Source organism: Oncorhynchus masou, chromosome 25 (assembly GCF_036934945.1).
Source record: "Oncorhynchus masou masou isolate Uvic2021 chromosome 25, UVic_Omas_1.1, whole genome shotgun sequence".
NCBI lineage: Eukaryota > Metazoa > Chordata > Actinopteri > Salmoniformes > Salmonidae > Oncorhynchus > Oncorhynchus masou.
Window position 1 is genome coordinate 19350756 of NC_088236.1, and position 24705 is coordinate 19375460.

Genomic DNA, 24705 nt, shown 5'->3' on the forward strand with positions numbered 1-24705 from the left:
TTTGTAACATTGTAACAAACACAGTTTCAGTCAAAACAATATTCACTCTGTAAAACATTTTTTTTTTTTTTGCTATGCCTTCATTTAGCTTTGGTTATTGAAATATTCCCTTGGTCAGATCAAAAACAGCAAATGTTCAAAACAAATACACAAAAAAGTCTCAAGCACTTTTTTAAAGCATATCTGGACCTTACCTCCAAGCCAGAACAACACTGTAGTCAGTAGAATCATTTATGTTGTTGAATGTTGAAAATATGAGGTAAAACTGAGCAGAAGGTGGTTTTGTCAGTGTATGTCAGTGTCTGAGAGGGGCATGTCAGAAAATGGCCAACCAAATATATCGAGCCTAATAGAGAGAGCGCTTGTTTTCTTCTTCTTGTTTTTGCATAGTTGGGTTGATTTAATCACATTGAATCATATAATTAAAAGTTGTGAATGTTTAATAGGCAAATATAGGATAGCTTAGTACACATTTAGAAATGTGAATGGAAGCTGTCTTGATATCTGTGAAAATAAAAAACAGCTAATGACTCAAATATGCGAACGTTAAATGCTAATGAATTTCCAATATTTGGTTCAATCAATGTTTCTTATGGCTTGTACCTGGGACTTTTATTTTTCGATGGCCCGAACGTGTCATCTAGCTAGAGAGTTTTGCTCACTGCCATTGGCTGTTGGCGCATCCAATGAAAAAGAGTGTTGGTGTCTTCCTTACAGCCTCTCGTGCGTGTGAGTGTTAGCAAAGCAACACAATGGTAAATTTACTGAACATTTGTTTAGCTTTTAATAATCTCATATTTGCTTAAAACGTCAGATTATTTCTGACTCCAGTGTAGAAATTAAACAAATATTTTGATGTCGGACTCTGTTTAAACGTTGCTGATCCAGGTTACCATGCTGGCTAGCTTCTTAGCGTTAGCTACCTAGCTAGTTTGCTAGCCAAACACAGCCAAGTGGACATTTTGGACTGTTGTGTATTTAAGATTTTATTAGACTTATCTTGGTTGGTTTTATTTATGTTACATGAGTTTAATGGATAGCCACTGTTGATTTATGCCTGGTGTTTTAATTTAATTTTTAAAAACTTTAATCCATGATACTGTTTTATGAATGAATGATATAGCCAGCGTTCAACTGTACATGGTGTGTTTTTGTCTGATTGTAGCTTCGCCGAGAGACGAGACTGAGACGGGAGTATCTGTATAGGAAGGCCCAGGAGGACAGAGTGCGGACTATTGAGGAGAAGAAACAGAAGCTGAAATCTGCTCTTGATGGTGAGGATTGCATGTAACTCAGAAGATTGGGTGAATGATGAACAATCTGAAATGTTTTTATACTTTTTAGGATGGCAATAGGCATGGCCTTGAAAACAAGTGACATTTTGGGTAACGTTAGTTAGTTCCGAGACTTTGACTCTTCTTTTTTTTCCGCAGACAATCGTCTCATCCCTACGGAGGTTCGCAGAGAAGCAGTACAGTTACAGAAATTGCTGGAGTATGATGATGAGGGAGCGGAAGGTTTGTTCCATAGAAATAGAATGACATTCTCCATATAATTCTGTTTTTTTTCCACACATCACGTTCTGCATCTGCACATACACTGTAAATATTATATCGCTCATGACAACGAGCAAACCAGTGACTGACTGGGACCTTCTCTGTGTGTGCAGGTGTCAGCTCTCACATGGATGATGAATATAAATGGGCTGGAGTGGAGGATCCAAAGGTCATGGTCACAACGTCAAGAGACCCCAGCTCTCGACTCAAGATGTTTGTCAAAGTCTGTTCCCATTATATGTCTCAAGATATTGGCCCTATCTCAATTTGTCTTTCCTTGATTCCTTGCATCCTCTTTACTCGCCTCCTTCTAAAAAAGGCTTTGGAGAATATAGGATGCAAGGAGATAGGATTAAGGAATCGTAGAAAGGTTAATTGAGAGATGCCTTCTTGTTAAATGTCTGTCCTCTGCCCAATCTCTAACACAAGTATGTTTACAGTAATGACATCTCCTCAATTGTGCCTGGTGTGTAACTTTTGCTGTTGACAGGAGGTGAAGCTGATCTTTCCAGGGGCTCAGCGTATGAACAGGGGAGGTCATGAGATCAATGCTCTGGTACAAGCCTGCAGAGCCAACAATGTTACAGACCTGGTCATTGTTCATGAAACCAGAGGACAGCCAGGTAAGCCCATCCATAACCACACCAAATCCTCTCAATTAAGTATCATAGCCCTGCACTAATATTTCTCTTGGTTTAATAATATTAGGTGTTTGTTTAATGCGAACAGAGGTTGTAATTATCCAGTCTGTTTGTGCTATGTCGTGCTATTTCCTTGTCACTCCTTGACATGTTTGGCCTCACAAGAACAGCAATAGTGTAGGCAAGAGTGCACAAATGGATCTGGGTAGACTATAATGACTATTTCCAAGTATAAAAACACTGCATTGAGGTAACCTTAAAATAACTACTTTTATATTGCCTGTGGTATTAATAGATGGCCTGGTGGTGTGCCACCTACCTTTTGGACCAACTGCATACTTCACCCTTTACAATGTGGTAATGAGACATGATGTGCCGGACATTGAAACCATGTCTGAGGCCTACCCCCACCTCATCTTTCACAACTTCTCCTCACGACTTGGCCAGAGGGTGAGGCTTGACACTTAACAATTCTTAATAAATGTTTAGACTTATTTTTTGAGTAATGTATGCAAATGTTTGACACTGACTAAGTAAATCTCAATCAGGTTTCCAATATCCTCAAGTATTTGTTCCCAGTGCCTAAAGAGGACAGTAGACGAGTTATCACATTTGCCAACCAGGAGGATTTTATATCTTTCAGGTGAGTAGAGGGATGCTTTGGATGAGCTATTTGGGAAAATGTACCTTGTGTTTTTCTGATTTAATTTTCTAGGCCCAGACTTATTCACTTATAGTAAGGACCTATTTTCATTGCAGACATCACACTTACAAGAAAACGGACCACAAGAACATTGAGTTGTCAGAAGTTGGGCCCAGATTTGAAATGAAATGTAAGTGCAATGTTTTCCCTTTCTCATCATTAGCAACATCAAAGGAGTTTTTTTTTACAAGGTGGAATTTTGTATTAATTGCAGTTTTACCCTTTCTTGCACTGCAGCCCATATACCATTTGTGTATCTCCCTCTTGTGTGTGTTGATGTACACACATCATTATAATTGTTATATTAAAAACTAGTGCTTTAACAACTGGTTTTCCGTCTGTAGTGTACATGATCAAGCTTGGTACCCTGGAGAATGAGGCTACCGCGGACGTTGAATGGCGCCACCACTCGTACACACACACTGCCAAAAAGAGGAAGTTTCTCAGCGTGGAGTAGCTTCAACCAGTATGCCCCTTTCATGGACCGCTCCTGGCAAAAGCAGCCCAACCACATAGTTGCATAATGCTGTGTTAAGTTTTACACATCATTCCTCGGATATGTATTTCTTGTTAATATGGTGTTAAACTGCATGTTTCTTTGTCATGCCATGTAGGCATGTCTGTTTGCTTTAGTCAACTTTTCTTAAATGTATAGCCATGGTAAACCTTCCAGACAATGACAAAGATAACAGCATTTCAATATTTTTTAAATAGTTGATATTTAATACAATGAGTTCTGTCAATAAAATGATTGACAATAATAACCACAAGAAATGTTCACTGGTACACAAGTTTATAGAAAGACACACATTTGGGTTCCTGATTGGCGCAGCGGTCTAAGGCGCTGCATTTCAGTGCAAAAGGGGTCACTGCAGTCTCTGGTTCAAATCCAGGCTGCATCACATCCAGCTGTGATTGGGAGTCCCATTGGACGGTGCACAATTGGCCCAGCATGGTAAATAAGCATTTGTTCTTAACTGACTTGCCTAGTTAAATAAATATGTACTGTATCTGTGCTAGTGACTTCCGAATAGATGATCAACATGTGAAAATAAAAGCAGTCCCAGGTTGTAATCTTGTTTTTACTTGCTCATATGATACAAACCACTTTACTGCAAAAAAAATCAGGATCATTTGCTTTATCACAGAATGAGGCCCAACCACCATTTATTGCATGTAGCTATTTAAAATTAATAGTTATGGATGTGCCATTTAATATGGTAGATTCAGATGTAACAATGTTCACCCCGGATATTTAATAGGTCAACTGAATCATATCCACGTCATTTGTCTGTAGTTTACTTTAACATAAGTTTGTAGAATGTGAACTTTTTTTGTATCATGTTTACTTGTAACACCCGCCCCATTGTTATATTATGTTATCCAATGAGCGAGTGTACATGTGAGAATTGACCAATAGGGAGCGCGCATCACGGAGGTGTTCCGCTTTCCAAGAGATTCTACTTCTGATGAAGAGCATTCAAGATGGCTCCTTCAGGTAAGACTATTCCAAAACCAAATTTGCGGTTAGTTGTTTATGAATGACTCGTTTTGCAATGCTACTGAATTGCCGATTATGAATTAAGCAGTTGCTTATGTTATTACGTAAATTAGAGTGAAATAAGCTTTTCGTTACTTGATAGTATCAGACAGCAAAAGTAGCAACCTAACGCGCTAGCTAGCTAATCCCTTTCCGCCTCATGAAAGCACTCGAACGTGAAAAAAACACCTGACAGGAATTAAGAAACTATTTATAACAGCCTCGTCATTCCGTCAAAATAATATAAACGAATTACAAGCATCAGTGGTAGTTATGCTGAGAGAACTATGGCTTCCAAAATGTGGAAATGTCATATTGCTAAACAGTCAAATCATTACTATATGCTAAGCTAGGATAGCTACGTAATTACCTTGCCAACGACTTTAGCTATAACATTTGTAGCTTTACAAAGCCAACAAGGCTCCTACGGTACTTGACAGCAATAATGCAATTTCGCGTGCACATTAACGTTAAATGTCTAGCTATGAGTCAAAGTGCAGCGAGACATGCTGTAGTAATGAACGTTAACTAGCAATGTCTCGGCTGCGTAAAGTTGCCTATGAAGTTAGCTAGCTGGTTAGTAAGTTTAACTAGTTAGTGTCATCCATGATAAATAACATTTGTTCGAGCCATTGACAACCTACACCAACTCAGCTGTTTGGTACAAGCAACCCTTTTTAGACTGTTTTTACTGTGATAAGCTATTTTTGGAGTTGTAAATATGAGGCCTCTTGTTTATTTAGCAGTTCTTTACCTAGTTTACACAATGTTGTATAATCCTTGCAAGTTGCAACATACTTAGTCAATCTATGTTCATAATTGTGGGCACATTTGTCTCACTCGTTTGATTGAATTCAGATGGATCGTAGCTAATTCGTAGCACTGTCTGTTCCAGGTAAGGGCTCACTCCTCCGGATCCCCAGTGCATGAAGTTCGCCTGCGGTTGAAGCATCTCAGTGCTGCCTCCCCTGCTCCTCCTGCCTTTCATCATGTCCTCCAACTCCTCCTCTTGCTCCTCCTCTGGTGAGACCAGTCCAGAGGATGTGCCCCGAGGTGGCGGCACCATCCGTGTCTACCTCCCCAATAAACAGAGGACTGTGGTAAGACTTTCACAATAATCTTTTGGGCATTTATATTACACGAAAAATTTAATTATTTTCAACACTAATGATTCACGACTGCATCAATGACTAACTCCTAGCAGACAGTTGGTGTTGTCCCAGCTGGTGCCCAAGGCCCAGTTCCAATCTATTTCTTATCATGTTTCTCAAACATGAGAAAACGCATAATTTACCATAGAGATCCAAATAATTCACTGTGAATATGTAACTCACACAATTTCATAACTGTAAATGAAGTTGGTGCTGTATTTTATTATGTGAAAGTAGTTATCTTTCTCTGACACAACAAGCCACTTGCACACCCTACTTGAAATTGCTAAACTACACGAAACTCCCTACTGTTTGTGTCTGCAGGTGAATGTTCGCCCTGGCCAGACTGTTTATGACAGTTTGGATAAAGCCCTTAAAGTGAGGGGCCTGAGCCAGGACTGTTGCGCAGTGTTTCGACTCCTAGAGGGGTACGTGTCTGCTCTAGCCCATTTTAATATCTTGTTTTGCACCATCTCCATTTTTAAGCATCTTTCTTGTCTGATCTGGCAAGGTGTGTATACGGTTCAATAAGTAAAAGGTTCATAGCAGTGTCTGTTTACGAAATAATCTGTAAGTGGTTAATTGTTGATGCGTCTTAACCCCAAGATACATTTCTGGCAACATTTCTCTCATGGTAATAGTTTTCGGATATAGATTTTTTTCTTCTTTGATATCATTGGTCTTTTTTAATCTGACCCCCCCCCCCTCTCTCCCCCCCACAGTCGCAAGAGACTAACTGATTGGAACACTGACATCACCCCGCTGGTTGGAGAAGAGCTGCTTGTAGATGTGTTGGATGATGTCCCTCTCGCTATGCATAACTTTGTAAGTAGCTCTTGTAAATGTTTCACCTTTGCATTTGTGTATTGTAAGGCAACACTTATTTTTCCAGAAGTGGTTAACACCACCACCTTCTGCACACATGTACAGACTGTGGGTTAGTATAGCAGACTTACCACTACTTTGTCACAACTCTCACCTCACTTTCTCTTCAACTGAAATGTCTGACAAATATACTTTCACATTATTTTTATTGCAGGTACGGAAAACCTTCTTCAAGTTGGCCTATTGTGACTTCTGCCACAAGTTTCTGTTCAACGGCTTCAGATGTCAGACATGTGGCTACAAGTTTCACCAGCACTGCAGCAGCAAAGTTCCCACTGTGTGTGTGGACATGGACACTATGACAAAACGGTGAGTCTGTCGAGGACAGGGTTCTAAATTAGCATTTTTCATTGGTAGCACTAGTTTCCCCACAACAAATCTAGGAGTGCCAGAAGATATATTTTTTTATATTAGCTTTCTATATTGTGTAAAAGAACAACCTAGTGAGATACATTACATAGACAATTCTATTCTGTCTCTTTAAGCACGTCAAGTTTGTGAGTGACGACATGCAAGAGATCACTCATTCATTCATTGCTATGATCAGTAGTAGTCTAAAGAAGCTGACCTTTTTCCTTTATTTTTGTGTCCCCAAATGTTTTGATGTACTGGTAAAGTAACCAGGTTGTTAGCTAATGGGGTAACCTGACTGAACAAGGTGTAAACAAATGCCCATGAGTGGTTTGGGAATGACTCGTGATAGTTTTTAGGCCCTGTTCATAAACCAACTTTTTGGTCCACCAACCACTGTGACAGTTATATGAAAATAACTGCCAGCCACTCAGAATTCTTACCAGTCAATATATTTATTCGCCATAACAACACGAGAAACAAACGGATTTCCCCCTTTTTTTTAATTTTTTTTTTTCTTCCCCCTTCTGGTTTTCATGCTTAAAAATCTCACTCTTTATATCAAACAACATTTGGATAACAATGATTAAACCACACCAGCAGACCACAATAAAATATTTTGGCAGATATAGTTGCCCTTTAATTTCAATTGCGCACCTCAAGAGACTGGTGTTTGGCTGGCGGTGTTTCTGTACTGCATGTGGAATAGAGTTTGCAAAACAAAAGACCACCCGATTTGATACAAATCATGATATCATATCATTCCCCAAGTGTTTTGGGGAAGCCTTGAAAAATAAGTTTTGCCGACACAGTGGTAGACGCAGGCATTCACATGCCATGACTTCTTCAGAAAGTTGCAAGAAATACAAATCACTGAAGCGGTCTTTATTATTCTTTACATGTAGGCTTTGGATTAAACAAATTCATCTGTGCTTGCTTTTTTCTCTAGGGGACTTAGAAACATCTGCACCCTATCATTACAGCAATTCTCTGGATGTTTATTTTTATTACATGTTTTGTCTCACTGGTGCTCCCAAAATAATATGTAATGTCACACAGCAAAATATCTAGGAGCATATTTTTATTTATTTAAAAAGTTTTTTTTAACCTTTATTTAAAACTCGGCAAGTCAGTTAAGAACAAATTCCTATTTTCAATGATGGCCTAGGAACAGTGGGTTAACTGCCTGTTCAGGGGCAGAACGACAGATTTGTACCTTGTCAGCTCGGGGATTTGAACTTGCAACCTTTCGGTTACTAGTCCTAGGCTCCCCTGCCGCCCCATATGCGATCCAAAGGGTTGTACTTTAGAGCCCTGGTCGAAGACATGGAGACGGAACGGGGATACTGTTCTAGATTGTATGAGTCAATAGTGTGGTAACATTTACACGGGTTGCTTCCTTGTGGGCTATAGAGCATTTCATCCCTTTCGGCTAAACTGTTTAGGATAGATGTCTGTCCCCCTCTGTTTACGCTGCTGAATTTATCTCCCAGGGACGACTTGGCCTACAGGTCATGATTAATTATTGTGAAGATCTAGATTAGACTATTTCTTGCACATACACCCCCCCCCCCCTGCCTTTTTAAAACATTTTTCTTTTTACATAGAGCACGTACATGCTTAATACAAATTGAGGGTACATTATGTTTAGGGGTAATTTAGAGTGGTTCACATGCGGGGGTACCAATGTGTGGGGTTCCTTGTGGGTCCAGCCTTTTATGTTTCACATCCATGGGCTTACTAACACTAAATATAAAAGGCAATGCTAGCTATTTTGTCTTGGCATTTGAAAGGCCCAAACTGTCCTTTAATAAACGTTCCAGATTTCTTGATATCCTAATAAGAAACCATGTTGATATAGCGATGACCCAAGAAACACACCTGCTCCAAAAGCACTCACATAAAATAGAGCACCATTTGTACAAAAGGCTGCTTTTTCATTAGCCAAATCAAAATGAGTATATTGTCACTGCTGAATTTCTGTAGTTCCACCCCGCCCTTCAAAAAGACCGAACAAAATAAAAAGTTGGTCACAAACTAAAAGATCAAATGTTCTCCATGCATTTTGTTGTGCAATGTCACCAATATCACTTCATATTTGTTTTACTGTTAGCATTGTGTGACTGGAACAGCTCTTTACCCTCTGCTTACCCTCTGTGTGTGTACTGTACCTTATTTCCAGGTTCACACCTAATCCCTGCACAGATGAGTACCCTCAGATATCCATACTGTTGCCAGACAACTCCATATCCCAGAGCGACATAGCCTTAACCCCAGATTCTTCTGGGTAAGTGGATCTGAACCATAGTCACATGCGTCCCAAAGGACACCCTATTCCCTATATCAGGGATGGGCAACTTGATGGGGGTGGGGGCCACAAAAAAGTCTGAACTCATGGGAGACCGCAGTGACTCGTGGGTCAGCATACCCAACCCACACATGCAGTCAGAGCTGGCCCTAGCCTTTTGGGGGCCCTAAGTGACATTCTGTTGGGAGGGTCCCCCCCCACCTTACAAGCAAAACATGTTTTGCGGCCCCCCTCTTGACAGCGGATAATTATTTTTAGAGTTAATTTCCTGCAATTCTACGCATTTTGCCATGGGGCGGAGTGAAGATTTAGACATTTTATAACATATTTCATGCATTTCTACTCATTTTGCCCTAGGGTGTAGAGAAATGTTTGCAGTTTTGAATATGTCTGAGTGGGAGGGACTAACAAAATGAAATAATTTGACCATGGTTACTAAAAGTTTAGATGGCTGGTTAAATTACATAGCCTAATTGAGTGACTGACATAACAAGAGAGAAACTGATGATGCAATGCCACATTTTGAAATTGTACCTTTAAGTTGACACCAACTGAATTTTTATACATTTTTGGTCTTAGGAAAATGCTCTGCGGGCCATGCCTTATATAGTGCACTACTTATCCCATAGGACTCTGGTCAGAAGTAGTGCACTTTAAAGGGAATAGTGTTCCATGTAGGATGCAGTCACAGAAACCATATGGTATTGGTGCCCCCTCAAATGGATAACCGTAACTCTTCAGAAATGAACCAAACCTGTTCTGTTGTGCCCCTTTGTGTCTTGTAGGCATGGACTTCTGTCCCCGACCTCTGCCTTCCTGTTTCCCCAGCCAGTTGGAGATGGACCATCCCTACAGAGGCATCGGTCCACCTCCACCCCCAACGTCCACATGGTCAGCACTGTGGGCCCTGCCGGAGTCAGCATCATAGAGGTGAGACAGTCACTCCTACAACACAGGGTTTACAAAACAAATTCATTAGTCTATTTGTTACAGTGAACCATGGAAATGTGTCTTCTGCTTATCTCTCAACCCCTACAATAGCATACATCACACACAGTGGCTATCTGTCTGTGAATGTTTCATTAATATTAGACAATGTGTTTGTCCTTTTTAGGAGGCGTTAAAAATACAAAACAATACAATGGGTGAGATTTCAAATCTGATTTCTTTATCCTTACTCATGTCTTTGAGATTATTTTGCACTTGCTCATTTGTTTCATAATCTGCTCATTTTAATACTGTTATTTTCAGGTCCTGAACCCTCATCCAAACCCTCCACCAGCCCCCCCTCCCTGGACTCCCCTGGCAGGAGACCCCCTAAATCCCCCTCAGAGCACAAAGAGCGCAAGCCCTCCTCATCTGACGACAAAAAGAAAGTGGTAAGTAAAGTTTAGATATGCCGGCGCTACTAAAACCCTTCTATGGAATCAGGATCTCATCTGGGTGAAAAAGGGTTCTGGCATCATTTGTTGCAGTCTTCTTTATCTTTTCTTTTTTTAGAAAGTGGTATTTTTCCGAGACTGAACCCTTGGTGCTCCTTGTTAATTAGTGATGGGGATGTTGTTGAAAATGGTGTTAAGTAAAAGTGTGTTTCAGCACCGTGGCGGTTATAGAGACTCAAGTTACTACTGGGAGGTCCACTCTCGAGAAGTCACCATGCAGAAAAGGATAGGTGCAGGGTCCTTTGGGACTGTTTTCAAGGGAAAGTGGCATGGAGATGTGGCCATCAAGATCCTCAAAGTGACAGAGCCAACACCTGAGCAGCTGCAGGCTTTTAAAAATGAAATGCAAGTCCTAAGGTGAGTATTGTACCTGCCCTCTTCTTACATTAATTCATGTTTTTTTGGGGGGGTCTTGATATAAGGCACATTACTTGATGATGGTGCTGTATTGCAATTTATGTAGCTGTTTTTTCTGAAACTGACCTACCATGAGTTAACATGAGTATTGTTGTTAAAACTGTGGAACATGCAGTTTGGGTAAGATATTGATAGCAGTGTGTATTGTGACTGATATTGGTGTGTCCCCCCTGCAGAAAGACACGCCACGTCAACATTCTGCTGTTTATGGGCTTTATGACTAAGCCTAACTTTGCCATCATCACACAGTGGTGTGAGGGCAGCAGCCTGTACCGTCATCTGCATGTCTCCGAGACCAAGTTTGAAACCATGCGCCGCATCGACGTTGCCAGGCAGACAGCACAGGGCATGGAGTAAGCTATTTCAATTTAAACACTTATTAAAGTGGCAATCCATTTTTATTTTAAATTCAAGAGATACATTTGAAGTTGGAAGTTTACATACACCTTAGCCAAATACATTTCAACTCAGTTTTTCACAATTCCTGACATTTAATCCTAGTAAAAATTCCCTGTCTTAGGTAATTTAGGGTCACCAGTTTTATTTTAAGAATGTGAAATGTCAGAATAATAGTAGAGAATGATTTATTTATTTCATCACATTCCCAGTGGTTCAGAAGTTTACATACACTCTGTATTTGGTAGCTTTGCCTTAAACAATTTAAACTTGGGTCAAACGTTTTGGGTAGCCTTCCACAAGCTTCCCACAATAAGTTGGGTAAATTTTGGCCCATTACTCCTGACTGAGCTGGTGTAACTGAGTCAGGCTTGTAGGCCTCCTTGCTCACACACGCTTTTTCAGTTCTACCACGAATCTTCTACAGGATTGAGGTCAGGGCTTTGTGATGGACACTCCAATACCTTGACTTTGCCCTCCTTAAGCCATTTTGCCACAACCTTGGAAGTATGCTTGGGGTCATTTTTCCATTTGGAAGACCCATTTGTGACCAATCTTTAACTTCCTGACTGATGTCATGATGTTGCTTCAATATACCCACATAATTTTCCTTCCTCATGATGCAATCTATTTTGTGAAGTGCACCAATCCCTCCTGCAGCAAAGCACCCTCACAACATGATGCTGCCACCAACGTGCTTCACGGTTGGGATGGTGTTCTTGCAAGCCTCCCCCTTTTTCCTGCAAAAATAACAATGGTTATTATGGCCAAACAGTTCTATTCTTGTTTCATCAGACCAGAGGATATTTCTCCAAAAAGTATGATCTTTGTCCCCATGTGTAGTTGCAAACCGTAGTCTGACATTTTTATGGTGGTTTTGGAGCAGTGGCTTTTTCCTTGCTGAGTGTCCTTTCAGGATATGCTGATTATGCGGCAGGGTAGCCTATTGGTTAGAGCGTTGGAAGGTTGCAAGTTCAAATCCCCGAGCTGACAAGGTACAAATCTGTCGTTCTGCCCCTGAACAGGCAGTTAACCCACTGTTCCTAGGCTGTCATTGAAAATAAGAATTTGTTCTTAACTGACTTGCCTAGTAAAATAAAGGTAAAATAAAAATATTGAACTAATTTTTCTGTGGCTATAGATACATTTGTACCTGTTTCCTCCAGCATCTTCACAAGGTCCTTTGCTGTTGTTCTGGGATTGATTTTCACTTTTCACACCAGAATACGGTCATCTCTAGGAGACAGAACGCATCACCTTCCTGAGCGGTATGACGGCTGTGGTCCCATGGTGTTTATACTTGCGTACTATTGTTTGTACAGATGAACATGGTACCTTCAGGCATTTGGAAATTGCTCCCAAGGATGAACCAGACTTGTGAAGGTCTACAATTTTTTTTTTCTTCTGAGGTCATGGTTGATTTCTTTTGATTTTTCTCATGATGTCAAGCAAAGAGGCACTGAGTTTGAAGGTATGCCTTGAAATACATCCACAGTTAAACCTCCAATTGACTCCAATGTTGTCTATAAGCCTATCAGAAGCTTCTAAAGCCATGACATAATTTTCTGGAATTTTCAAGCTGTTTAAAGGCACAGTCAACTTAGTGTTTGGAAACTTCTGACCCACTGGAATTGTGATAAAGTGAATAATAAGTGAAATAATCTGTCTGTAAACAATTGTTGGAAAATGTACTTGTGTCATGCACAAAGTAGATGTCCTAAACGACTGGCCAAAACTATAGTTTCTTAACAAGAAATTTGTGGAGTGGTTTAAAAACAAGTTTTAATGACTTAACCAAAGTGTATGTAAACTTCCGATTTCAACTGTATAGCTATTGATTCTTTTAGAATATAACTTAAATGCCTCATGAGCTTTGTTCAACTGTCTTTATCACAACACATGGTGCTTTTGAAAACTATTAACATGCAGTATGTTCTCTTTTAGCTTATCTGCTTTTGTATTTACTTTATGTATACATTTAGAAATAACACAGGCTTTTTTCTTATTTTTTTCAGTTATCTTCATGCCAAGAATATAATTCATCGAGACCTGAAATCAAACAGTATCCTTTCTTGAGCTGGGCTTTTACTTCTGAAGATGAATTTGCACTGAACAAAAATATAAATGCAACATGTAAAGGGTCCCATGTTTCATGAGCTGAAATAAAAGAGCCCAGAAATGTCCCATACGCACAAAAAGCTTATTTCTCTCAAATTTTGTGCATACATTTGTTTACATCCCTGTTAGTGAGCATTTCTCCTTTGCCAAGATAATCCATCCACCTAACAGGTGTGGCATATCAAGCTGATTATACAGGTGCACCCTGTGCTGGGGACAATTAAAAGGACACTGTAAAATGTGCAGCTTTTGTCACACGTCACAATGACAGAGGTCTCATATTTTGAGGGAGCGTGCAATTGTCAATTTGCATGCTGACTACACCAGAGCTGTTGCCAGAGAATTTACTTTTAATTTCTCTACCACAACATCGTTTTAAAGAATTTGCCGGTACGTCCAACCGGCCTCACAACTGCAGACCGTGTGTGGGCGAACGGTTTGCTGTTGTGAACAGAGTGCCCCGTGGTGGGGTTAGGGTTACAAACACAATTGTATTTTATCGATGAAAATTTGAATGCACAGAGATACCGTGACACGATCCTGACACCTATTGTCATGCCATTCATCCGCCGCCATCACCTCATGTTTCAGCATGATAATGCACAGCCCCATGTCACAAGGATCTGTATACAATTTCCGGAAGCTGAAAATGTCCCAGTTCTTCCATGGCATACTCGCCTGACATGTCACACATTGAGCATGTTTGGGATGCTCTGGATCTGTGTGACAGCGTGTTCCAGTTCCTGCAAATATGCAGGAACTTTGCACAGCCATTGAAGGGGAATGGGACAACATTCCAAAGGCCGCAATCAACAGCTTGATCAACTCTATGCAAAGGAGATGTTGCATTAGTCAAATGGTGGTCACACCAGATACTGACTGGTTTTCTGATCCACGCCCCTACCTTCTTTTTTTTCCCCTTTTTTTTGGGTGTTTGTGACCAACAGATGCATATCTGTATTCCCAGTCATGTGAAATCCATAGATTAGGGACTAATGAATTTATTTCATTTGACTGATTTCCTTATTTGATCTGTAACTCATAACAATTTAAAAGATTTTACTATGTTGCGTTTTATAATTTGAATCAGTGTAGATTATATGGATAGGGAGGACCTGATCTTAGATCAGCAGTCCTACTCTAAGACTCTTTATGAATACGGGCCATGAGTTTGGATTTGTTGTGTGCTTAACACTGTCTGGTGAGGATCTGTCAGTTCTAGTGTAGGCCTATGTGGTTGGTTAGAAGCCAAAGATCAATGACCACAGAAGCATTTTTGAGCACCCTATTTATTTGTGTGTTTTGTCTGTGTTCAGTGCTGTGTTCACCACTGATATTAATATTTTTATGGACTGTCAATATGTGTTCAGTTGTGAAATCTTTGCATCATGAGTTTAGTGCTTATATTGCTTGGTGTGAGACTTTTTTTTTTTAAGCTTCAAACTGTGCCAGAGTATCTTGCCTTCCTCTTTTTAAATGCGAAGTAGCCTTTAAAACACATTATTTTGGGCAAATCAAACATTCATGGAGATTAATTAGAACAAATGTATCAACTTATCGTATTTGTCAAAATGAAACAAAATGTATCAAATGTTTGTCAGAGAAAGATGCCCACCACCATTATCACTTGAGGCCAAAGCTTGTGTCCAAATCTAGATCACTTTTGTAGAATGCTAACAATTTCAAGTCTATTTAGTCATTTTGAAGGTTGTATTAAAATCATCAGTGTGATTTTTCTTTTCCAAATGTATATACCTACCTACCTGCTGCCATGTTCCTGAGCTCTGTTGTCAGACATCTTCCTCCATGAGGGCTGGACTGTGAAGATCGGGGACTTTGGGCTGGCCACAGTGAAGTCTCGGTGGAGTGGCTCCGAGCAGGTAGAACAGCCTAGCGGTTCCATTCTGTGGATGGTAAGTTCCTTGCACCCCTGGGTTGCATTAATTTACAGCACAGTGTCTCATTGAACAAGTTCAGGCAGTCCGTTTCAGGCCTTTTTCTTTCATTTGGTGTCTAGGAATACATCCTAGATATCACTGGCTGATAGTGGGGGTAGCATAATTTCACATCAACTGTCAAACTACATTTAGCAATGTGATTTGTAATGTCTGAGTTTTCCTGGAGAGTTTAGAGGGGTTGTATTTTTCATGCGTGATTAATCTTTCAGTATAAGACCGCAGTTGTAACATCTTAAACAGGGTGTCTGCGGGTCCTTAAAGTGTTTGTCTTAATTAAATTAATCTGATTTAAAGGCCTTAAGTCTTATCATGTCTTCAATTCAGTTTTCTAAGGGCTTAAAAAATACACCACCTATAAGCAAACAGTTTCTGTTATATTGTGCAGCTGCTTAATTGTTGCCACCACGGATATATACAGTGCCTTGCGAAAGTATTCGGCCCCCTTGAACTTTGCGACCTTTTGCCACATTTCAGGCTTCAAACATAAAGATATAAAACTGTATTTTTTTGTGAAGAATCAACAACAAGTGGGACACAATCATGAAGTGGAACAACATTTATTGGATATTTAAAACTTTTTTAACAAATCAAAAACTGAAATTGGGCGTGCAAAATTATTCAGCCCCCTTAAGGTAATACTTTGTAGTGCCACCTTTTGCTGCGATTACAGCTGTAAGTCGCTTGGGGTATGTCTATCAGTTTTGCACATCGAGAGACTGAAATTTTTTCCCATTCCTCCTTGCAAAACAGCTCGAGCTCAGTGAGGTTGGATGGAGAGCGTTTGTGAACAGCAGTTTTCAGTTCTTTCCACAGATTCTCGATTGGATTCAGGTCTGGACTTTGACTTGGCCATTCTAACACCTGGATATGTTTATTTTTGAACCATTCCATTGTAGATTTTGCTTTGTGTTTTGGATCATTGTCTTGTTGGAAGACAAATCTCCGTCCCAGTCTCAGGTCTTTTGCAGACTCCATCAGGTTTTCTTCCAGAATGGTCCTGTATTTGGCTCCATCCATCTTCCCATCAATTTTAACCATCTTCCCTGTCCCTGCTGAAGAAAAGCAGGCCCAAACCATGATTCTGCCACCACCATGTTTGACAGTGGGGATGGTGTGTTCATTGTGATGAGCTGTGTTGCTTTTACGCCAAACATAACGTTTTGCATTGTTGCCAAAAAGTTCAATTTTGGTTTCATCTGACCAGAGCACCTTCTTCCACATGTTTGGTGTGGCTTGTGGCAAACTTTAAACAACACTTTTTATAGATATCTTTAAGAAATGGCTTTCTTCTTGCCACTCTTCCATAAAGGCCAGATTTGTGCAATATACGACTGATTGTTGTCCTATGGACAGAGTCTCCCACCTCAGCTGTAGATCACTGCAGTTCATCCAGAGTGGTCATGGGCCTCTTGGCTGCATCTCTGATCAGTCTTCTCCTTGTATGAGCTGAAAGTTTAGAGGGACGGCCAGGTCTTGGTAGATTTGCAGTGGTCTGATACTCCTTCCATTTCAATATTATCGCTTGCACAGTGCTCCTTGGGATGTTTAAAGCTTGGGAAATCTTTTTGGATCCAAATCCGGCTTTAAACTTCTTCACAACAGTATCTCGGACCTACCTTGGTGTGTTCCTTGTTCTTCATGATGCTCTCTGCGCTTTTAACGGACCTCTGAGACTATCACAGTGCAGGTGCATTTATACGGAGACTTGATTACACACAGGTGGATTGTATTTATCATCATTAGTCATTTAGGTCAACATTGGATTATTCAGAGATCCTCACTGAACTTCTGGAGAGAGTTTGCTGCACTGAAAGTAAAGGGGCTGAATAATTTTGCACGCCCAATTTTTCAGTTTTTGATTTGTTAAAAAAGTTTGAAATATCCAATAAATGTCGTTCCACATCATGATTGTGTTCCACTTGTTGTTGATTCTTCACAAAAAAATACAGTTTTATATCTTTATGTTTGAAGCCTGAAATGTGGCAAAAGGTCGCAAAGTTCAAGGGGGCCGAATACTTTCGCAAGGCACTGTATATAAAAAAACGAGCACATATGTAGATAAGCTCTGTAACATCTTGAAAGTGTGCCTCAAGAATGATTATTTGTAAAAAAAAAAATATATATATATATATATATATATATATATTTTTTTTTTTACAAATAATCATTCTTGAGGCACACTTTAAAGATGTTACAGAGCTTATCTATCTGCAAATGTGCTCGTTTTGTGCATGTGAATGTCGAGCTGTTGCAAAGAGAGAAAAGTGGTCTTCACAATTTAAGACAACAGTGACGAGAGCAGGGACAATTAACTGAGAATTAGACACCGACATTGCCCTCTTACCGAAGCAATTTTGATTTATGTCTATAATTTCGGTGATTAGGCTGGACATCGTTCCTGCAGATTTTTTGGGGTTCTAAAACAAATTTTTGTTCAACTGTAATGTGCATTAACCAGGGTTCCAACGGTCATGAAAATCCTAGAAAAGTCATGACATCTTGAAATGGTGTTTTCCAGGCCTGAAAAAGGTTTGGAAAATTATAACATCCTAAAAGTTTTGGAAAGGTCATGGAAATTAATTTAATATATTTAGGCACAGTTTAAAGATTTTGTCAGTCAAATAAAAAAATCTACATATCCACCAGGATCGGAATGACACTTCAGCTTGTTTGTTTGCTCGCATCACCTGCATGTGTGTAAGATGAGTGGGCCGTTGCTCAAGGAGTCAGTCAGACGTTTCAGCAGCAGGTGGGCCTAGCCTATAAAATATGATGGAGAACAAACTAGTAACCAAAACAAAACATATCGTGTACCTTCTAGTTAACTGTTTAGATATTATTAGAATGTATTCATATTTTTGTCGTGACCCCAAAAACATACCACTGACACTCGCGATCAAGGCCATACAAAGTGGATTTACTTTTTTTAACAATTAATTTAACAAGTATTATTATGAATGGGGGGAGTGCCTTGCACAACAGCAGGAGATGGTACATGGGATCAAAGAGCAGCCTCCCAGTGTCAATACCATATTATGCATACTTTTTTGGAAATTTGGTTAGAAGTAATGGAAAAGCAATTCCATTCCATCTGTCAATGTGTATGAATCTGGATTAACCTGCTTCCTGCAATGAAAGTCACTGCCCTGTCTCTGTCCTGTCTCTGTTTCGCTGCCTCTCCCTCTCCCCTTTGCACATGAAGTGAAGGGAGAGATGCTTTCTGATAAGTACAAGCATACTGACAGTTGGGCAATATTTTCAAAATGTATTTGTGGGAAAGACTGTTTTAAAACTACTGTTAAGAGGACAATCTCAGCTTTATGTTAGTATAACAGTTAGGGTTGTTGCTATAATCGGAGGTATTGTGGCAAGTACACAAAACATGACACGAACTGAATTTCCTGAACTTGTAAATACAATTTGTATTTCTCTGTGTGCAGTTTGAGGAGAGTTGCTAACTAGCGTTGGTGCAATGACTATAAGTCTATGGGTATCTAATCGTCTCAAACCAATCAAGAGTATCAAAGCCAATGACAAATTTTCAAACTGCCACTTTACCCACGTGTGTTCCGGCTCTGGCCCAACCCATCGGTTCCTGGTCCAGTCAGACAGCCCGAATGTGTTCGCATTCGGTGAAGAGTCAGGGATGTACTCCAATCCAGAATCATTGCAGAGGAGAAACTGGGTAGCCAGGCAAATGGAAAAAGTCTTAGTCTTAAATGAATCTTCATGGAACAGATCAACTAAAATGTTTGTGCTTGAATCAGCTGTCCAACGATATGTGTGCGTTTTCTGTTTTTAGGCTCCTGAGGTGATCCGGATGCAGGACACCAACCCTTATACGTTTCAGTCAGACGTGTATGGCTACGGGGTGGTTCTGTTTGAGCTCATGTCAGGGACTCTGCCTTATTCCCAGATCAACAACAGAGACCAGGTGAAACGATTATAATGGCAATGAAATTGCTATCATTTTACAATAAAACATAAATATAAAATGAGACTACCGAGAGGAGGATGGGAACGGTTTACCTCTAAATACAGATCTGAAGGTTGCAGCTGACATGTATGCTATTTAAGATCATTCACATTCAAACGTCTTGTACATAAGAACTGATACTGTTGTATATTCTATTCCCAACCAGAGACATACATTTACCAACCTGTCTTTCCTCTCAGATACTCTTTATGGTTGGGCGAGGCTATTTGTCTCCAGACCTCAGTTTGCTGTCCAGTAGCTCACCCAAATCAATGAAGAGGCTCATCATTGACTGCTTGAAGTTCAAACGTGATGAGAGGCCCCTCTTTCCACAGGTGAGAGAGCACTGCCAAAGCATTTAAAGTCAACAACAGGGTATTTTCCTCTCTACATACAGTTCTCTTTTTGTTTTATCGATCTCCGCCTCCTTGGTTCGAATGTGAGTATCTTTCCAATTCTACAATGTTTACTTTGTTTGTCCTCAGATCATGTTAGGCATTGAGCAGGTTCAGGACCTGTTACCAAAAATTGAGCGGAGTGCCTCAGAGCCCTCCCTCCACAGGGCTGTGCATGCAGAGGAACTGAACCCACTCCTGTTCAACACCACTCGGCTGATGCCCATTTGAGCCCTGACCTGCCAGGCCCCCAGTCCCAGAAGTCATCTGTCTGTCCCTCTGTCTGAGCGAGTAAGAAGAAAAGAGACCATCACTGATGCAACTGATGGCTGCATTATTCCCATAAGAGAGAGTGCACTGACAGCTGCCCATCCCAACACCCCAGAGGCTACGTACCAAATGGCACCCTATTCCCTACATGGTGCACTACTTTTTACCCGATCCCTATGGGACACTATAAGACTGCCATTTGGGACACAACCCAGCGTTCCCCTTCCTCTGGCACTGGTTGGGGCTCCTCCCACAGACACCACCACCACCAACACATATAACCCCTCGTCATGCAGACACTCCCCATCTCAACTCCCTGAGCCCTCACTCTCCCTACTCCACTTCAAAACACACAGCTCCCCTCCTTTCCTCCTGCTCAAAGGCCTACACAAACTGGAACTGCAGAACACACGCAAGCCTGGCCATGTCAGACCCCCTACATTCCTATACTGTAACTGTACATGCGTGGCTATGGATTTCTTAAGGCTGCTTTTGGGGGGGAAGGGACACCTGACTTTTGTATCATCTTGAAGTCGGCGTTCTAAGATTAAGTGCAAGCGATGGAAGAAGTGCTTGCAAAATAACAGCAAACCGAGAAGTGAATTTCACTTGGGTTTTATGACCATATTTTAAGTTATTGGTCCTTCCGGTCCCTTAACGGTTTTGGTAAATTAGTGTTGTCAATGCGTAGTTAGAATATGAAGATGAATAAGTTGTATTGCTGCTATACAACATGGATCGATATGCCACTAAGACCAGCAGTTTGGAAGCCGTGAACTGCAGTGTCATATGGGTACAGCAACATTTTGGAATGCACAGAAGGGTCGTATTCATTAGTGCACACCATGACATAGTGCTTTGCCATCGGAAATTTAAAAAAACAAGTCGTTCTTATTGGACAAGGTAAGGTAGTCCCTCCATCTTTCAGTCTGTTTTCTTCTGTTTGGTGCCTAATGAATACGACCCAGACATGTTCAATTCTGTGCATTTTTTCCATTAAATACATGTAGGTTAGTTCAGCCCAGAGAGCTTCTGTATGACCATGAAACCTGTAGTCTTAACAGATGAGTAAAGAGTATTCTCAATGATTTACATGCTTACAGTCTGCCTGACTCTCCAATGCACCATGGGGCAGCACTTGTGCTAGCTTTGACTAATCTAGTTAAAACAAGCTGCCTTACTTGTACAGATTTCTTGCTCATTGTAAACACTACGGTTATGGCTGTGGTTGAAGTGAAAAGTAGTCTCTTCCGTGGATGTTTTTGGTTTAGTTTAAAATGTGCTAGTCATTATCAATCATGTGACCTCTAGTTTGACGTCTGATTCCTACTTTCAATTTAACTTTTGTTTTTGGAACAGTTAAAAACAAATACAAGCCATATTTTTGAGTAGCTTAAACACTTTGGAAAATAGTTGCTGTTAAATCAATAATTTATCCTGTTCCTCCTTGCTGTTGATTGCGGGCTGCTACTTCAATTGAGCGTTGTAACTAGTGAAAGGTGGTTGCTTACTTGGTTTGCATTAGCAGTGATTAGCCTATTAGTTTCCAGCTTCTTTCAGTGAAAGTGCATTGATTGTTATTTTGAGAGACTTTTTCAATTGATGCTAAGTAGATGGCTCCATGGTGCAATGGGGTGGAGATAATGGTTATTTTCAGTTATTTGGCTGAATACTGGTTACAAAAGAGGCAGATTTGAATCATCATTGTAAACTTTTTTTATTTTAACTAACCGTAACTGTGATCTTAACCCATAAAGGGGTCTGTTGTTTTTGGTGTTATGTATGCTCGCAATGGACAGTACAGGGGCGTGATTTCTTGATGCTGTATTTGACGTGATCAATTTAAACAAGTGCAGATTCTATCATGGGTCGATGGTTACTCAACAAACATAACTGACAGCTTTTATAAAAAACAGATGATATACAGGTTTTTAACCTAGATTCTTTAGAGGGGCTGGGCACCCTATTTTGTTTCCTCATTCCAATGAGGTTGGTGGTTATGATTGGGTTGTATGAATAGGTTTGGCTTGGGGATTTTGGTAGAAAAGGGTTGGAAAAGATTTCTCATCTTATTTATTGATGTTATTGTCATTACATAAAGCAGTGTGATGGATCTGCTGTCATGGACCTTTTGGTGGATTCAATATTTACTGAGTGATACGATCACTCTTTACAGCATTTAAATCATGGATGGTTTGGGTTCTCTAATTTAACGAAATGTCCTTTCTAGTCATGGTACTGTCTCAAACTATTCTAATTGAGCTTCAGATTTCTGATACTCTGTGTCATGCAGGTGTATTTATTTGGCTTTTGATTACAACATTTTCTTTTGCAACTGTTACTTGGCTGCAGTGAGTAATTTACTGGGGTGGAATAAGGTCTTATACACCCACTATACTGCATATACAGTGTCCTCTTGGGCCACTGGGCTACATTGTCATATCCAGAAATCCAGGTTGGCATATTCCCGAAATTAGCAGGAAATCCGGTATCCTCTAACTAGGATTTCTGGAAAACTCAAACTTTTGGTAAATCAGAATTTTGCAACCATACCCCCCTCTGATTAGACCAGTAAACATGTGTCATTAAAATGGCATGTACTGTTATTATTGCAATATGCAACAAAAGAAAAAAAAACACGGAACACAGTTTTTAAGGCGTTGTACATCAAACATTACTTTTGTCTTATGCTATATAGGTCATAAGTAATTGAATAGCCCAAAGGCTGAATGAAACATATCTTTCCAAATGAAATCCCTTTTTATAGACATTTATTTCTTATTGTCCTGTGTGTTTAGAGATGTCCATAATGCAGGAATAGTCTAGCATCTTACATTTGGTGGCATTGCTTTACCATAATGTAAGTCGGTCGGTTTCTGCTGAATTAATTAGTAAACATGCACTCTGGCGAGCTCTTTTTTTTTTCTTCTGACTTCCCCATTAGTTTATTCTGTTTTATGTTTGCAGAAAGGAGGACAAAAGTGCCACATTTACTGGAATCTTGTACAAACTAAATAAAGAAATTGACCTCCCCTGAAATGGACTGTTCTAAAGGCATGACGTCACATTGAAGATACAATTTACTGTGCTTCAGACACATGGTAATTACAGGGGCGCATGGCAGAGAAACCGGACTGTCATATTTGACCAGAAAATATCATTAACGAACTCTGTAGTTTTGCATATCTCTAGGTGAATTTAAATAATTGTGTGTGTGTGTATAGTTTGAGGTATCAGGGGTGTTCAGTTTGCAATAAATGGTATATTCTGCTGTGTACAGTAAAACATTTTAAATGACAAAATTGTACTTGTTTTAAAATTTAAAGGAGATCTTAGGTTTGTCTTAAAATATTGATGCAGGATTTTATTCTTTAAATAAAACTGTGGAATACTTATTGAATGCTAAAATGTCTGTTTTTATTCTTTACTTAAAAGGCCCAGTGCTTGCCAAACATCTCATTCCAAAATTATAGGCATTAATATGGAGTTGGTCTCCCTTTGCTGCAAAAACACCCTCCACTCTTCTGGAAAGGCTTTCCACTAGATGTTGGAACATTGCTGCGGGGACTTACTTCCATTCAGCCAAAGATTTCCCTAAGGGGCCTAGCCAGAACCATGAAAAACAGTCTCAGACCATTTTTCCTTCTCCACCAAACATTACAGTTCATCACTCTAGAGTCCAATGTTGGCGAGCTTTACACCACTCCAGCTGACGCTTCGCAGTGCGCATGATGCGTTTAGGCTTGTGTCCGGCTGCTATGCCGTGGAATCCTATTTCATGAAGCTCCCGACTAACATTTATTGTGCTGATGTTGCTTCCAGAGGCAGTTTGGAACTCAATGAGTGTCTACACCCATTCTGTACACTTGTGTGGCTTACCACTTCGTGGCCATTGTTGCGCTTAAATGTTTCCACTCAATAACAGCACTTACAGTTGACCGAGGCAGCTCGAGTAGGGCAGAAATTTGACGAACTGACTTGTTGGAAGGGTGGCATCCTATGACAGTGCCACGTTGAAAGTCACAGCTCTTCAGTAAGGCCATTCTACTGCCAATGTTTGGCTACAGAGATTGCATGGCTGTGTGCTTGATTTTATACACCTGCCAGCAATGGGTGTGGCTGAAATGGCCAAATCCACAAATTAAGGGGTGTCAACATTTTCTATAAACAGTTTATTGGAAAATATTCAGACCCTTTCACTTTTTCCAAATTTTGTTTACGTTACAGCCTTATTCTAAAATTAAGTACATGTTTTTCCTCGTCAATCTACACACAATATCCCACAGGTTCTTAGAATGTTTGCAAATGTATTAAAATAAAAAATAGACCATACACAAGTATTCAGACCCGTTGCTATGAGACTCAAAATTGAGCTCAGGTACGTCCTGTTTCCATTTGTCATCCTTGAGATGTTTCTACAAGTTGGAGTCCACATGTGGTAATTTCAATTGATTGGACATGATTTGGAAAGGCACACACCTGTCTATATAAGGTCCCACAGTTGACAGTGCATGTCAGAGCAAAAAAAGTAAACCATGTGGTAGGAGTTGTCTGTAGAGCGCCGTGACAGAATTGGGTCACGGCACAGGTCTGGGGAA

The 24705-nt window shown here is 40.2% G+C and overlaps 2 protein-coding genes across 3 annotated transcripts; both read left to right on the forward strand.

Annotated features, from left to right (window-relative positions):
• Nucleotides 1-677: 677 nt before the first annotated feature.
• LOC135513873 (U3 small nucleolar ribonucleoprotein protein IMP4-like) lies at nt 678-3974 on the forward strand. The gene is made up of 9 exons (XM_064936853.1): nt 678-755; nt 1166-1274; nt 1434-1517; nt 1670-1779; nt 2047-2179; nt 2493-2647; nt 2746-2840; nt 2957-3030; nt 3245-3974. Exons 1-9 carry the CDS (start codon nt 753-755, stop codon nt 3355-3357), a joined length of 876 nt encoding a protein of 291 aa, XP_064792925.1. The 5' UTR covers nt 678-752; the 3' UTR covers nt 3358-3974.
• Nucleotides 3975-4316: 342 nt separating this feature from the next.
• LOC135513872 (serine/threonine-protein kinase A-Raf-like) lies at nt 4317-23502 on the forward strand. Of its 2 annotated transcripts, XM_064936851.1 has the most exons (16): nt 4317-4398; nt 5336-5540; nt 5916-6019; nt 6314-6416; nt 6631-6785; nt 9010-9114; nt 9921-10065; nt 10250-10280; nt 10387-10514; nt 10732-10934; nt 11171-11347; nt 13406-13452; nt 15303-15421; nt 19269-19400; nt 19643-19777; nt 19928-23502. In XM_064936851.1, exons 2-16 carry the CDS (start codon nt 5430-5432, stop codon nt 20066-20068), a joined length of 1836 nt encoding a protein of 611 aa, XP_064792923.1. In that variant the 5' UTR covers nt 4317-4398; nt 5336-5429; the 3' UTR covers nt 20069-23502. The 2 variants fall into 2 exon arrangements, with proteins under 2 accessions (XP_064792923.1, XP_064792924.1); XM_064936852.1 differs by lacking the exon at nt 9010-9114.
• The last annotated feature ends 1203 nt before the right edge of the window (nt 23503-24705 follow it).